We start from the raw sequence: 17,845 nt of genomic DNA, 5'->3' as shown, positions 1-17,845 counted from the left end.
CTTTTGACTCAAGATCATAAACTCTCCATCCTTTCTTCCCAAAGGGATATCCCACAAAAAACACATTTCCTACTTCGACTTGCAAACTTATCTCCAGTATTTTTCTGATTATGCGCAAAACATAAACAACCAAAGGTGCGGATAGCATCAAAAGAAGGAGGTTTATGAAAAAGAATTTCGAAGGGAGTTTTATTTTGGAGCAAGAGTGAAGGTGTACGATTAATAAGATGTGCAGCGACAAGAACACACTCCCCCCAAAAATAAATTGGTAAATTGGCTTGAAATCTCAAAGCTCTCCCAACATTAAGAATATGTTTATGTTTTCGCTCAACCCTCCCATTTTGTTGTGGAGTTCCGACACAAGAAGTTTGGAAAATTATTCCAGAAGCAACAAAATAATCATGCAAGCAATTAAACTCAGTACCATTGTCACTTTGCACAATCTTAATGGTTTGAGAAAATTGTCTGTCAACCATGGCAACAAAGGCCAAAAACATTCTAAAAACCCTCAGTTTTATCAACCAACAAATAAATCCAAACAGTTCGAGAATAATCATCAACTATAGTAAAAAAATAACGAGCTCCACACGACGAAACATGTCGATATGGACCCCACAAATCACAATGTATTTTCTCAAAAATTCTAGAAGCTCGATTATCACTAAGAGGAAATTTTTCTCTAGGATGTTTAGCACGCATACATACTTCACACCCCTTATTTAGACAATCTTTATTACTACTAACATGAGGAAGTAACTTAACTACTTTCTCGGAAGGATGACCCATTCGACGATGCCACAACTCAAAATTTGAGGTTGCTTCACCAACTCCAACATGATGCACCAAATCCGAATTGCTAAAATAATATAATCCGTCTCTCCTAGCTCCTATTCCATTCAACTCCTTCGTTTGGTCCTGAATAACACACATAAAAGGGTTAAATTGGACAGTGCAATTAAGCTCATCGGAAAGTTGAGATACAGAGATAAGATTACAGCTTAAATGAGGAACATAAAGAACCCCCGTAAGAGTAATTTTGTTCGACAAATGAACCGACCCAATCAAAGAGGCCACGACAGTGTCACCGTTAGGTAAACCAACCGGACATTCAAAATTTTTAGAATCAATCAACCAAGACTTTTCTCCAGTAACATGATGAGTTGCTCCGGTATCTATAATCCAGGAAGAAACATCAAACTTACCGTTCAAGCGATTATCAGGAACATTGGAGTTACCAAACAGACCCGTGATAGCCTTCCATTGTTCACTAGAGAACACTCCTCCTTGAGAAGATGTATTGGAACCTGAAACAACATTGGCCCGCACTGGACCTTGGCCTCGACCACTCGCATATTTCCCCCCCTGGCTGTCATCCTTCAGAGGGGGTCTTCCGTGAAGGTCAAAACACTTTGCCTCAATATGACCTCGTTTCTTGCAATAGTTGCAAGTTTTTTCTGACCAGCAACGTGAGGCCTCATGACCCAATTTCTTGCATTTAAAACACACTGAACCTTGCCCCTCCCGAGCTGCCTTACCACGATCAGAAGGCTGCTGCTCATAGCCTCGACCTGCTGCTGCATGGACAGCAAAGCCAACCGCCTCAGTAGACGTTTGTTCTTGCTCTAGCTTTGCTGCTCGTACCCGTTCCTCCTGCACTGCTAACTGATATGCACGATCCAAACTAGGAAGGGGATCTTGAGACAAAATATTGGACCGTAAAGATGCATAAAAGTCAAGATACAATCCCATCAAAAAATCATGTAATTTCGATTTTTCACGCCTAGCTTCATCTAATTGGCCAGCAATACACTTTGAACAACAAGAACAAGAAAGTAAGGGCTCATGATGATCTAACTCTTGCCATAAAGAATGTAATTTGCCATAATACACCGAGACAGACATACTACGGGATTGTTCGCACTTAGCAATCGAGGAACGTAATTGTTGAATTCTAGGGCCATTAGTTTGAGCAAATCGCTTCTTATGATGTTCCCACAGTGATTTAGCCTCACGAAATTTAGAAAGAGAAGATCGTACCTCTGGGTCAATAGTATTGGTAATCCAAGAAATCAACATCGCATTGAGAGCCGTCCAATCTGACTGCGTACATGGTGAAACAGGAGCATTAATAGAACCATCCAAGAACACAAATTTGCGCCTAGCTTCCAATGCGGTTTGCACATCAGCAACCCTATCATCATAGTTGTCAGATTTCAATCGAGTAGGGGTTATAAAATCCCCGGGCCGATCTTGAGAACCAAGGTAAAAGGGGGAATTGGGTCTAATTTCAGGAGGCGGTGGTGGCGCAGGAACATCATCTCCGGCCATATTTGAGAATTATTAGAAAAAAAAACGAAAGAAACTTAACCTGCTCTTGATACCATGTTAAATCGTGTAAAACCTCAAAGCTTGAATTTCATTGATTACTCTCATCCAAATATATAATACAATATATTCCCTAATTTGATAGAATTAGGAAACTACCTAAAATATATTCACAAGATATTCTAACCATAAAAATAGGGAATAAAATATATCCTATGATATTATCAAAATATATCCCTCAATAAAAGGCAAGTGTACTGTAGCGGCTCCTAGAGTTTTGCGACTGTTTTTTTGTATCCTCCCAAAATCAAAATCATCAATAAGATCAAATGGATAATTTAATTTAGTGTTGAAGTTGATTAAAATTCTAATATAAGTATAAGAAAGAAGTTATAAAATCAAACAAGTCTAATATAATGTCTCTTTCAAGCGGCCGACTTTGTCATATTTATGTACAAGTTGTGTCATTTAGCTACTTTATTATTTTACTCTTCAGTCATTTCACGTTTAGACCAAAGAAAGTAAAAACAGTGTTTATATTACGATTTAAGATAATGATAGGATTAGACTTTATGATTATAATTTAGTTGTTTAATTGTGATTAAAAAGGGAACGTCATTTGGCCCAAACATTTGTCATATGTGTCAGTTATGAAAGAACACAACGTTGGTGGTTAACATGCAAGCTCCAACTAGGAAGATGTGTGATTGTATATGTATTATCCTATTTATTCTAACAAGTTTGAGTTTTGGTTGTCATTGTCTAGTTTCTCTTTAATGATAGTTGGTTGGGCCCGTGACGGGCCACTGATTCACTATTTAAATTGACTAAAATGCTCTTAAAGTATTGAGCTTAGATAAGACGGTAAACCTTGTTAAGATAATCGATAGTTATTGATACTTAAAATTATTAATTTTACCAAATCATGTTTCTACATAAGAGGTCCTACATCAAAAGTATAATATTTGTTTAAACTAAAATTTATGTGTTTATTACTTAATCATACTTTATTAGTAACTCCAACTGTTCCTAAATACTTACAATATAACATACCCGTCAATGCACACAATTGACTATAAATATAAATGATCATTTGTTAATAAAAACTATTCCGTATCAATTAACTAAAAAACCAATAACTTAGGGTTCGTTTGGCATCACTTTGATTTTCAGTTTTTTGTTTTTCAAAATCATATGATATATGTCATATAATGAATAAAAAATTAGTCAAATTTATTAAAATCATGATAATTATGAAAACTGATAACAGAAAAGTAAAAACCTTTTTCTTGTTTCTTGGCGAGTCGGTGAGCAATAAACTCGTCGTTGAGAATGGAGGAGTTAACTTCGATTTCGACGAGATCGACGACGACGGTGGGAACTTCGGCGATCATAACGCGGCGAAGACGTTGGAATCGGTTTTCTTGAGCTCGAAGTTCATGAAATCATCTCGCATTTTTCGAATTTGATTTGGGGGAAGCGTTGGTAAGAGATGCGGCTGGTGGGTCGAGGAGAAAGCGAGGAGCGCAGCTCGGTTGAGAGAGAAGGAGAGAGGAGGGTGACGCGCGCGGTGGTGGGTCGAGAAGAGAGGAGCGCAACTCGGTGGTGCGGCTGGAGGTGTAGTGGTGGGTGGTTGTGAGGGAGGAGAGAGAGGTGTTTAGGTTTTTTTTTTTCAATTTATTTATTTTGAAGTTAACGGAAAGTTAATTTAAGTTAATGGAGGGATTAGGATAGGGTTACATCGTAGACACTAAAGGTACCTTGGGGGTACAACTAGAATTTTGAAAATGGGTGGGCTCAGCTTGGAAAAGTCAATACCTCAGGGGCACTATATGGAAAAACCCGGCCAAACTCTTTTATATATATATTTGCAATAAATTTGTTGTTGAATTCACTAAAATGTATTGCAAATTCCTTATAAAATATAATAAAGAAAAATTAATATTGTTGTGGGGAAAGAATTAGCGTAGGAAGAATTAATCACTCAACACTTTTCTTATTTTCTTAAAACTTTTTTTTATTTGATTGTTTCTCCTTCTCTTACTATTCTTAATCATGATTTATGCATTTTGTTATGGTCTCTAATTGGCATTTTTGAAATGATTAGTACAATCATTATGTCCTTAAGCATTCTTCTTGATTTCATCCTGGATGCTTTGTTCTATGTAAAGACTAAAGAGGCCTAGCACGATCATGCTATATCCATTGTTTAGGGTCTTTCCTAGATGCTTACACAATTATAGAGTTTTTGGCACACTAAGCCCATTAGAAAATTGCGATGTTACAAATACTTCGTATATTTTCCAAGTATGTAATTAATAAACTAAAAATTGAGTGACCCAAGATCTAACTTGAGCCTCAAGCTAGGCTCATAACACTTTCAATCAGACTCGGGTTGAATCACGAGCTTTATCCGCCTTAAAAATTCAAGTTCAAATTAGCACAAAATTACTCAATTTGATTTCGAAAATTAGGTCTTATTCTATACTTCGTATTATGTTATAACTATGTTTGGCTTTTCTTTTTCTCCATTTTTTCCTTGTGTTGTCTAATATATGTTAATCAAGTTATATAAAGCATGTCATAATCGAAGGAGTCCCATTCATTTTCATGATATACAAAATTTGTTTATCTGATGGCATTTCGTAAATATATCAACAAATCATTCCAGTCAGCATGACATTTTTGTAAATAAGTGAACAACTTTTATTAATATGCTGGTCTCACAAATGTTGACTTATTTATGAAAATGTCATATTGACTGGGATTTTTTTGTTGATTTATTTACGAAAAATTGCCATTAGATAAACAAAATTTGTTTATCATCAAGATAAACTTGTATTTTCTTTGTCATAATCTATGTTTGTATACCAATTTTTATATGTGACTAACCACACCATATGGTCAATTCGCATGCATGGCTTCATGTAGAGCTGATTAATAAAAAAGCCCGGCCCGCTGGCCCAACCCGATTTTGGGCGGGTTTTGGGCACCATTTTCAGGCCCGATTTTTTTTTTTTTGGGGGACGGGATTGGAAATGCATTTTAAAGCTATTTTAGTTCACTTTTTTGGCCTGGCCCGAAAAGCCCGCACGACCCGTCCATTTTGGACAGGTTTGGACATGAAAATTTTGGCCCGAAGCTAGGCCCGACCCGAGAAATGGGCTGATTTTTTATGCCTCGGCCCGGCCCGGCCCGACCATTGATCAGGTCTAGCTTCATGGAGTTATTTTGTTAGCTTAGTGTTATATATAGAGGTTACTTTGTTAGGGTTATAAAGTTAATTTATTCTTTAACAAGCGGTCACATAACACATTGTATATGAGTTGGGACGTTGGGTAATTATGCTTGCGTTTTTCAGGTTGGTCAATCTAATTGACATTTTGTCCTATTCATGTATAAGTGCAAAGAAACTCTTGAAAGGAAAATTAAAAATCCTTTGAACTCGTCAATAGCGGATCTATCTCACTATTCCAACCTCTTTCAACTTATATAATTAATATTCTCTATGTTTTTCTTATATAGTCCCCCATATTTAATCATTAATTAAATGATTAATTAATATAAATCCACCAATGATCCAATGTAACCTACCTCCAAATTGGCACACAACTAATAAATATAACAAAAGTCAATGGTCCAATATGACAATTACTTGTTCTTTTTAGTCACAAAAGTCAACATTCCAAAAATTTGTGATGTTTGTTGCAAATTTCTCTTCTTCCCATGTTTGACCACACCAAACAAAAAAAACCAAACAAAAATGTCACAAATTCAAAAACTCAAGTTTACATTTTTCTATGTTGTATTGAATTTATGTCTTAGTAATACAGTTGAATCAAAGTGTCAAACTACATGTAATTTAGCCTTAGTTTCATATTATGTATTACCAGGTACATCACTTACACAAATATCTAGTTACTTCAACAATCATACAACAATGGCTACAATTGATGATATTGTTAGCTACAACCCTACACAAATACAAAACAAAGACGCTCTTCGTCCGAATACTCGAATTCGTGTACCAATCCCATGTGGGTGTGTAGATGACACATTTCTTGGTCACATATTTAGTTACAAGTTTCAAAAGGGTGATACATATTATAAAGTTGCAAAATATAATTATTCCAATGTTACAACATCAGATTGGATTGAGCAGTTTAATAGTTATAACAGGTTTAATGTTCCTGATGGTGCAATGATTAATGTACCTGTTAATTGTTCTTGTGGTAATAGCAGAGTTTCTAAGGATTATGGGTTGTTCATTACTTATCCACTTCAATTTGGTGAAAGTTTGAAGTCAATTTCTCAGGAATTCAATTTGAGTGAGAATTTGTTGCAGGGTTTTAATCCTGGTGTGAATTTTAGTGCTGGAACTGGTCTTGTGTATATCCCTGGAAGAGGTAATCTTTCTTGATCACATCTCGTCTACATTATTTTCCCTTAGTTGGTCTCGCGATACATTTATTTATTCTTTTTGTGTGTGGAGATTGCATTTTTAGCAAAGGGTAGTTCATATCAGATTGGTTCAGGTTATATTCCGGTCATAAGTTGTTTGGTTATGTTTTTGGTCGGATTTGGGGTATTCTCAATTAGCATATTATCTAATTTTTGTGTCATGTTAGGTCATTTTGGTTTGATTCATGTAATTTCGGGTTTTGGGTAGTTTGATTCGAGTAATGTGAAAAGGGTCAGTTTTGCTTGGTCTAGTGTAATTAGTGCAAGATCAAATGTTAGTCAATTTCAATGGTTGACAAATGTAGAAATGATTGTTTTGTTTCTTGGTCAATTGGTGGTGCTGAAACCTGAAGCTAACAAACTGATTAGAATGGTAGTTTTGTAAACTTGGTCAAAGGTTTTGAATAAGTAATGTTAAAAAATCGATAAAAATCACAACTTTTGATAACATTGACATGATTTATTTTTTATTAATCTTATTTTCAATTTTCATGTCAAATTTTGGTAAGTTGTGATTCTACTAAAAGGGGTGAACTTGTCTGGGGTTGCATTGTTGTGTTACAGTAAAGTTATATCTATCTTTGCTTAGGCAGTGTGACAAATTGAAGAATTTTTTTTTTCTTTGCCTCGAGACTCGATTGCAAGCAGTGTGTTTAATTGTACATCAGTAACCTAACAATAATGCTTTCATTAAGGTTGCTACTCAATTTATCTGTCTGCTATCAACTTCTTTGCAATCTGTATCAATTGCTGTTATACTCTTGATGACAAATATTGTTTCTGTTTTCATCTTGCAGACAAAAATGGAAACTACCAACCCTTGGTTATAAGGTGCATTCTTGTTCTATAATTGCATCAGCTATTGAATTTCTTACTATTAATTTTTGTGCATATTGACAATATTATTCTTTTTCCGTGTTGTTCTGATTACAGCAGAAGTGCTTCAGGTAATCGGAGTTTTCTCTTCTGTCTTTATTCTTTTCTTTGTTTTAGACCTCGAATGTCTGTTGTTGTAGACTTGTAAGCTGTACTTCTCAGGTTATTACATAATCGCGTTCCTTTTGCCACAGGGCTTGCTGCAGGAGCTATTGCCGGTACATGTTTAGCAGCAGTTGGGCTAATTGCTCTGTCAGTTTGGCTTTATTTAAGATACAAGAGAAGTAAAGATGTGAAAGAGGCTTCACGATCTGAGAAACTTGGATACCAGCTAACACATTCAAGTAATGCTATCTCCTCTTGGAAATACACTTTCCCATTATGTAGGATGATTCTGATTTTTAAGAATCATACTCTATAATGCTATATATAATAGTTTGTTCCTCGTTACATCTTGCTGAACACGCAGGTTCCATCTAAAATTGTACGGTACCTTTAGTTATTAGCATATGCAGGTTTAGGTCAATTTTTATAAGGATTTGCCCTTATAACTTTCTATTTTGATGCAGATTCCTTCAATCAAGGTGGAGATACAGCTGATGATTCAGGCGTATATAGCAATTCTGTAGAGTACTCTTACAAAGAGCTTGCAAAAGCGACAGAGAATTTCAACAGAAGTTATGTGATTGGTGCGGGTGGATTTGGAGAAGTCTACTTAGGAGAGCTCAGAGGCGAGGTTTGTAGTTAAAACTTGCAGTTTTTACGAATAAAAGTCATGAACTTAATGATGCAAAGGATTAGACATTGATGTGATTCTTTCTACTTTTCTACATCTTTGGGAATTCTACATGAAAGTAAAAACAAATTATCCTAAATTTTGTATATTTACCTTCTTTGTTATGTCATTTCTTAGTTGTATATTTACCTGATTTCATTTAATTTTCAATGAATCATAAATCAATTTAGAAAGCTGCAATAAAAAAGATGGATATGCAAGCCTCAAAAGAGTTTATTGCCGAACTGCAAGTCTTAACTCGTGTGCATCATCTACATTTGGTATGTTTCCTAATTTGACTTCATTACGATCAATATTATCTTCTTTATCTAGATTATTGTTTAGATTCATGGAAATTTTCTTTAATCAAAATATTTTATTTTATATTTTTATTAGACAAATTAAAGCTTAGAGTTTTATAATGAATTAACGAGCCACTAGTTTCATATATATATATATAATCAGACCAGCTAAGTTTGTTCACTACTTTCTAGTTTTACTCTTTCTTAACTCCAGAAATAAGATTATCATAACTTTTTCTAGGCACTTTAATCTTATATTTTATGATAATATTTTCATAACTTAAGTAAAATAAGATTGTTTGAGTGATAAATAAGGAGATGTAAATTGTAAAGGGAATAGGAATATATGAGAAGTACATAAGGAGGATATGCAAATTATTTGTTATCCACTGGTTGAGAAGGGTGAGAACTTTGCCTGCTAAATTAAGGTATTATACCGAATTAATCCGTGAATTTAGCAGGTAATGTACTATCCTCTAATTTAGAAGCACGAAAGACTAAAGATCCTATTGGTCGATGTCAAAACCATCCACGTGTCCTTGAGTCTTTCAGAAATGATACTCTTTTGAACCGGAAAATGTGATCTTCTCAAAGTTTTTGTGCTAGAAGTAAGTAGTGACAACAAGTTCATCACTAAGTGTTAGGATATGTGCACGTAACGGAAGGGTAAAATAAATCGAGAAATTGTTTACAAGGAGGAAGTTTAGGTATAAACGAACTATGTTATTCGGACTCTTCGTTTTACCTCAACTACCAGTGTCGGACCCTCGACACTCGGACATGGGTATGACACTTGGACACTTCATTTTAGTTCAAAATCATAGAATTTTTTCACAAAATAGCCGAGTCGGATACTTGGACACATACCCATGTCGGACATGGGTACCCGAATCCGAGTAACATAGTAAACGAACTAACAGGTGGAAAGACTTTGTAGTAGAACGCTTTTAGTGAATATGGCTTTTATCTTGTGTTTTCCCATGTAAATGATGGCCATAGCATCATATTTATAGGAATGTATATGTCGGTGATCAAAGCCAAGAAAATTCAATGGAATTTTCTACCAAATTCCATCGACAGAGTGGAAATCTCTGGATTAGTCCTTTGACTTCTAGTATTAGGTGGTAGCTAGATTATTTGCTAGAACAAATTTTGCATAATGCTCTTTAATGGGCTTGTAAGAATTTGGGCCAACTTTAACACTATGTTGTGCCAACGAGCTTTAAGGTTGTGATAAATGAGCTAGGCTGAAGCATATGAGTATGATGAAAGATTTATCTTCTGCATCCCTTCAGAATCTTGACTGTTTCATACTTTTATCATTAATAATAACCTCTCTTTAGTGCAGGTCCGCTTACTTGGGTATTGTGTGGAAGGTTCACTTTTTCTGGTGTATGAGTTTATTGATAATGGGAACTTAAGCCAACATTTGCGCGGCTCAGGTGCTTGAATATTAACTTGTGGAGTAATCAATAGCTGTAAATAAGCCGGTGCTAATGATTGATTAAATCCCTTCTTTAGGAAAAGATCCATTGACATGGTCCACCAGAGTACAAATTGCCCTTGATTCAGCTAGAGGTCTTGAGTATATCCATGAACACACTAATCCTGTGTACATACACCGTGATATTAAATCAGCAAACATATTGATAAACAAGAACTTCCGAGCCAAGGTATTGCTTTGCCTGAATTGCCTGACTTGTTGGCCATTCAATAGTTATGTTCACTCACAAAAATGACTTTTTTTTGTAGGTTGCAGATTTTGGATTGGCAAAGCTAGCTGAATTTGAAAACTCGACTTTGCCAACTCGCCTTGTTGGAACATTTGGATACATGCCACCTGAGTAAGTCATGGACAATCTTATAAAGATGGATGGTGTATACAGTGGCCTTAATTGAAAAGGTTCTTTTAATGGCTGATACTTTGAAACAGATGATTTTTTTTCAAGTTGTAACCATGACTTTCTTATATTGCTTTGTTAAGGTACGCTCAATTTGGTGAAGTGACTCCGAAGGTAGATGTTTTCGCATTTGGGGTTGTTCTTTATGAACTCATATCAGCAAAACCAGCTATAGTTAGGGAAAACAATTCAGTTGCAGAATCAAGGGGTCTTGTTACTCTGGTATGCCCGCTTTATGCATCTACCCTACATTGCTAAACTTCTAAAGGCATAATTAGTTGCATCGGACTTTGTAAGTGATTGATTACAATTGATCTAGTAGTGTGTTTATCAAAAGAATGTGAGCTTGAAAATCGACCCTACAATAAGCAAATTGACTACAGACCGAATATGGCCTCATACTCAAACAGCCTTTTATTGCATCTTTACCTGCAAGGCTGCAACTAATAACCAACCTTGAATTACTATATTTTGCATTGCAGTTTGAAGATGTTGTGAATCTTCCTGATTCTAATGAGATCTGCAAGCTGATTGATCCTAATCTGGGTGATGATTACCAGCTAGACTCTGTCCGTCAGGTGAGATGCCTACACATTCAACTATCACATTATACTCCCAGTCCAGCATCTGTTAACGATACTCATGCTGTTAGTGTAATTTGAACTAGAAGCGTGACAACCAGATCTGGACGCTTAGTCAGAGCCTTATTCTGAAAACGTTTTTTATGTTCATGTTTTAGGTGGCTGAGCTTGCAAAAGCCTGTACTCATGAGAAACCTGAGTTACGTCCTTCAATGAAATCAGTTGTGGTTGCTTTAATGACTCTTTCATCAGCAACCGAAAACTGGGATATAGATTTTTTTTCACAGAAACATTGGCCTTTTAAATCAGGTGTCTGGAAGATAGGGAAAAAATATGCAGTATTAACAAACTAAACTGTCTACGCCCTTCTGCTCATATACGAAGTCTGAAGAAACGCTGCACAAGCTATATGATGTAAAAACTAACACTACTAGTGTTACAGCTCTAGTACATTAATTTGAATCACTTCCATAGAATCTAAGAGATAGTGTAAAAGCTTTGTCCTCTAATATTTTTTATTTATTTGTTAGTGTAAAAGCTTTGTCCTCTAATATTTTTTATTTATTTGTGTATATGTATTATGAAGAGGAAATTTATTCTTTGACGTCCAGAAATACTAAATAACTCTCATTTGTTATAGAGTAATAGAAGTTAAACGAAATTTTGTCCGTCCTTTGTTGTAAATCGTTATGATATTTGTTATTGATGGCTCGATGTTGTAGAAGGTTATTGTATACCTTATATAGCCAAAGAACAGTGATGATTATGATTACATAATGCAGATTCCACATTACTATAACCAATGCCAAAAATTAAGCAAAATCAACAAGACAAGAAACAAATTTTACATGGAATATGGAGATATATTGATTTCATAATTAGGCAAGGTTAGAATCTATATAGTTTTTGTAGTAATCTCAAATCAGAAATTGATTCAAGGCGCACTTTAACACATACTTTCCATACCATGCAAAAATTTTCTTAACTAAGCTATCTAGCCAACAATGTCATCGGCTCAAAATTACTTCGTAGAATCTTACATGAGCAACAATTTTTTTTTTTTTTTTTTTTTTTTTTTTTTTTTTTTTTTTTGAGAAAGTACATGAGCAAGTGAGCAGCATATTGCTCCCATATTTGAAAATTTCTATCTTGGACTAATTTCAATAGTTTTCAAAAAGTTAACAGAAATTTACAGTAAAATTATATTTTTTTTAACCTGCATTTAATTTCTTAGGTTGAAATAAAAAATCATTAAAAAAAAAACCAATTTTTTTTTGTAATAAGCTGTGGCAGTTGCTCATTTCTTGCTCTTACTGTTGCTCATATGGTGCTAAAATCTTCTTCGCAAAAAATCCCAAATTTATTTCTGAGAAGAAGAAGAAAATGGATTCGTTCTCCTTACAAAACAAGATGGCATTACATTTTCAATCAACAACAAGCACTTCAAACCCTAAAAAAATCGTGTCTTTCTTCAACCCCAGATTCAAATTTTCATCAAAACCCTCCTAAAACCCCTTATAATCTTCTCAGTAGTCTCATAAATTCCTTCGATTCTTACCAATGTGACCCAACACCAAGTGCTTATAATATGGTTATCAAAACCCTAATTCAAAAATCCCAATTCAATGAGCTTAGTCATGTTCTTTTATATCTCCAAAATGTTGAGAAATCTGAAACCCCAGAAAGGGTTTTTGTTGATTTGATTAGGGTTTATGGAGAAAAGGGTATGATTAAGGAGGCAATTGATTTGTTCTTCAGGATTCCTAAATTCAGGTGTATTCCTACTGTACTTTCACTCAATTCTCTGCTTTTTGTTCTTTGTAGAAATAAAGAATGTTTGAGAATTGTTCCCCAATTGTTGTTAAAGAGTAGGGTTATGAATATTCGAATGGAGGGTTCAAGTTTTTCGATATTGATTAATGCCCTTTGTAGGATTGGGAAGGTTGATTTTGCTATTAAGTTGCTAAATTACATGATTTATGATGAGTTTGATCCTGATGGGAAATTGTATTCCTTGATTCTGGGATCATTGTGTAGGCAAAAGAATGTAAATGTGACTAGTCTGGAGGTAATGGGTGTTTGGGAAGACATGAAACGAGTCGGGTTTTGCCCCGGTAGAGATGATTATTGCAATGTGATCAAGTTCTTGGAGAGACAAGGGAAGGGTACAGAAGCATTTGATGTTTTATGTGAGATGAAAAGGGAGGGAATTAAGCCTGATATCATGTCCTATACAATGGCTCTCAATGGTCTTGTTGAAGCAGAAGAGTTTTCTAGAGTAGAAGAGTTGTTTGATGAAATTCTTATTTTCGGTCTAGCTCCTGATGTGCTTACTTATAATGTGTACCTAAAGGGCTTAGGTAAACAGAAGAAAGCCGAGGATGCGTATAAGATGATTGGCTGCATGGTGGAACTGGGTTGCCAACCTAATTTGAATACTTATAATACTGTATTGGAAGTTTTTTGCAAGGTTGAGAACTTGAGTAGAGCGAGGGAGGTGTGGAGTGAGATGAATAAGAAAGGTATAGAATTGAATGATCAATCATATAAGTTGATGATTGATGCATTGGTTACTGCGGGTGAAGTTACTGAAGCTTGCAATATGCTGGGGCAGATGCTTTCCATGAGTTTCCTGCCAATGCTCTCCACTTATGACAAGATTATATGTAGTTTGTGTCACGAGGGACTTATACCAGAGGCGTTGCATACTCTTGATATAGTGTCTGACCACGGTGTTTTACCAGGTTCTATGTCATGGGAAGCACTTCTTCTTGGTTTAAAAATTAACCATGATCTTGTAGGAGATGTGTTTCCCAGTTTGATAAACTTGCATAAAATTGAAGGGTAGGTTTTTCCAATGGCGAAAATGAATTTCGGTGTCAACAGTATGCTAATGAGCTTGTTATTTGGATAAGTGCTGGAATGGGGATCTGCCAAGCACAGATACCATGAGAAATCTCTGTGAAACCTTGTATAAGAAAATTCTGGTTGGTCCTGAATACATATTTGAGGTGAAGCACTTTGAATTAATTTGTTTGACAACTGAGGTGTCAAGGAATGTCATCATTTACTAATATCAATTGTAAAGTAGATGCTATTCTCAATATTTGTCATGCCCAAAATATTAACCAAGGCTTGAAGGCCTTGAACCCTCCTCTTCAGCTCTGCCAATCATCAATAACTATATACTAAAAGACACACCAGCAATGATACGTGTCATTTTCTGGTGTGTCCTTAGTTTTTTTTTTTGAATTTGAATAAAATTTAATTAAAAAAACAAAATTTATTTACAAAAATAATTCTCTAATCTTATACGATATAATTACTTAAAATAAAAAAGATTTGACATATCAATAACTATATATACTAAAAGACACACCAGCAATGACACGTGTCATTTTCTAGTGTGTCCTTATTTTTTTTTTTGAATTTGAATAAAATTTAATTAAAGAAACAAAATTTATTTACAAAAATAATTCTCTAATCTTATACGATATAATTACTTAAAATAAAAAAGATTTGACATATATTTTAGCTATTAAAAATTTCTTAACTTACAATGTGAATTCCTTTATTTCACTAATTTTCAACATCGTTTTATATCTAACATCTCTTACAAAATCCTTTATTTTGCTCAAAATTTGTCAATATTTTTAGATTTTTTTTTGTTTTATAAAAACTGATTATAATAATAGTTTAATAATGATTATTAAAAATTACCGTGCATGTCACGGGAACTAACCTAGTAATTTTTAAGAACATCACCGTTACTTCTGGTAGCTGAATCAATTCGAGGAGATATTGATCCTGAAAAGTAATATGAAATATCTATTGAATGCATAAAACGGAGCAATTGCAGTGTAAAATAATATTTTGCTTCTTATGCTGTGGTGAACTCTGGCCTCTAGGGCCTTCATGGGTTTGCTGTGTGCATTGCTGTGTGTGAGCTGACTTAGCTGGCCTATTGATTGTGCAAGCGCCAGAGGTCTAGAATATGCATTGGAAGTGAATGCGATCAAGGGGAAATTTTTCAATATTTCTTGTTCAGTGCTTTATGAGCTAGAATATGCATTGAAAGTAAATTCAATAGGGAATTTTTTTTATTTTTTTTATTTTTTAAAGAAGTATATAAAAGTAACATACTAAAAAAAATGTGTTGCAGCTACCAAGTAATAGCCTTATCCTTTTTTATTTGAGTCCTCAAGTTGTTGATATCTTAGTAACTAATCATAATCTTCAGGTTTATTAGCTTTATTTTCTTGCTTATTTAGCTGCTTCTCCTCCCCCAGTTCGAGTATTAATTCCCTTGGTCATTATGTCATTAGTCCGTTAAAAAATGTACAGACATGCCCTGATCCATAGACATGAACCTTGCCAGGAATGAATCTTCTACTACTAAGCCGAGTATAAGCTTTCGTCATGGTTAGAGGTGTCCACCGTGCGAGTCGTGCGAGCTGGGTTAGGGTTAGCTGGGTCGCGGGTTGGGGTTTCATGACACACGGCACGACACACGTAGGGTAGGGTGGGCCGGGTCATGGGTTGGGTCGGAGAAGTTGGACACACCAGGGTTAGGTTCGTGGGTTAGACGAGTCGTGGGTGGGTCGAGCTGGGTTTGTGGGTTAGACGGATCGTGGGTGGGTCGAGCTGGGTTTGTGGGTTAGACGGGTCATGGGTGGGTCGAGCTAGGTTCGTGGGTTAGACGGGTCAAGGTGGGTTAGTGAGTTAGGGTGGGTCGAAGGGTGGGTTAGTGGGTTAGGGTCGGGTGGGTTTGTGGGTTAGGTGGGTTAGGGTCGGGTGGGTTAGTGGGTTAGGGTCGGGTGGGTTTGTGGGTTAGGTGGGTTAGGGTCGGGTGGGTTTGTGGGTTAGGGTCGGGTGGGTTCGTGGGTTAGGGTCGGGTGGGTTGTGTGGTGTTTTAATTTTTACAAAATTAACAATTTGATGGCTTGCTCTTAATTAAGATGCCTACGTATCCTTATATTATAAAATAAGGAATCAAAGCCAGCGTAGTTCTTATATTGTACTTCTTTTGAAATTTGGGGGGGGGGGGCTTGGACCTATCTTTAGAAAACTAAAATTTAATTTTGCAATTAAATTGTAATTTTCGAAAAATAAGTTGCCTACGTATCCCGAAAGAATCAAAGCCCACGTAGTTCTTAGCGTACCTGATTTAGACTTTTCTAGCCACCCATGTTTGTTGCATCATCATCCCCGGAAGCTGCATCATCCGTTGACGACTCCAATATCATCACAGGATCATCTTCATCGTCTTCGTCTTCCTTTAAACCTTGAGTTCTTCTTTCAGCTTGATCCCAATCTTTCTTACAAACACAAATTTGAATGCTTTCCGGAGTTAAGCGAGATCTTTTTTCATCTAACACTCTTCTACCTGCACTAAAAGCAGACTCGGAAGCAACAGATGAAGCGGGAACTGCAAGTATATCTTTTGCAATTCTCGCCAATATAGGAAAACTTTTTTTATGTTCTTGCCACCATTTTATAATTTGAAAGTTGTTGTTGGTCTCATGTTGATATGACAAATAATCATTAATAGCAAGTGTTGAAGAAGATGATGATGAGAATGATGTAGATGCTTTGTGTGAAAGGTGTATTCATTAGCAATAACTAAAGTACTCATTTCATCAATCATTCTATCTTTATTATAAATGAAAGGTGTACCTCCGCCGGGTTGGTTCATGTATCCACCCAATTGTGTTTGGACGCCACCCCCGAAGGACGGGGGCCATTTTCGAACAAGTCGTGTTTATTTTGCAAATGCCGACTCAAGGTTCCGGTTCCATCTCCCGTTTTCCAATTATATGACTTGACATTTGCACCTAGCGCCTTGCAAACTAGGCATGTACACGTGAACCTCTTTGGTTGACCAGGTTGCCATCCCGGGGGTGTGACCTCAACTCGTTCAAAATGTTTCCACACCCAAGAAAAATGTGCTCGACCTCTACTTTCACCGCCACCACCTTTCATAAATCAAATTATTAAAATTAATTTTTAAATGCTATTCATGAAAATAAGCTTTTAAATTTTAAATATTTTAATTATACTTATTTAAACGCATTTTTCATGGTAATTAACTAATTGTAAATCATAGAAAATTGGAAACTAAACTAACTTTATAATCATTAATAATAGTTTTTTTAAATATTCATAACAATAAAAATTTAATTAGAAATTACCTTGAGATGAAGGTTGAGATGTTGGTTGCGATGGAGGTGGCATAGTTGAACTTGATGATTGGTGGGACTCGTGGGAGAAATGTTGTGGTGGAGACGTTTGAATATTTTGCCTATCTCCTAAACCATAATCTCCATATTCATTGACAAATTGGTTTAAATTTTCCGTATTAATTTCATACGAAAAATTTGCACCACCACTCCTTTGGCTACCACTTCGACCACCACTTTGACTCCTTCCCATTCCTCCTCTTGAGCTCATTTTTTTTTTGTATGATTACTAATTATAATATGGAGAAGAACTTTTTTTTTTTAGAATCTTAAGAATACTAATAATAATATTAAGGAGATTTTTTTTAACAAAAATATAACTCTATATAACACTTGAGAATTTGAGAACAATAAGAATTTTTAAGTAAGAGAGAAAGAAAGCTTG

The 17,845-nt window shown here is 35.5% G+C and overlaps 1 protein-coding gene and 1 pseudogene across 1 annotated transcript; both read left to right on the top strand.

Moving 5' to 3' along the window:
• Window positions 1-6,048: 6,048 nt before the first annotated feature.
• LOC110698125 lies at window positions 6,049-11,890 on the top strand (annotated as a pseudogene).
• Window positions 11,891-12,809: 919 nt separating this feature from the next.
• On the top strand, window positions 12,810-14,069 carry LOC110698265 (pentatricopeptide repeat-containing protein At2g38420, mitochondrial-like). Its single transcript, XM_021875661.1, has one exon. It carries the CDS (start codon window positions 12,810-12,812, stop codon window positions 14,067-14,069), a length of 1,260 nt encoding a protein of 419 aa, XP_021731353.1.
• Window positions 14,070-17,845: the final 3,776 nt, after the last annotated feature.

This window comes from Chenopodium quinoa, unplaced genomic scaffold (genome assembly GCF_001683475.1).
Source record: "Chenopodium quinoa cultivar QQ74 unplaced genomic scaffold, ASM168347v1, whole genome shotgun sequence".
In the NCBI taxonomy this organism is placed as follows: domain Eukaryota; kingdom Viridiplantae; phylum Streptophyta; class Magnoliopsida; order Caryophyllales; family Amaranthaceae; genus Chenopodium; species Chenopodium quinoa.
Note: the sequence above shows the minus strand (reverse complement) of the source record. Positions and strands in the feature narration are given on the sequence as shown.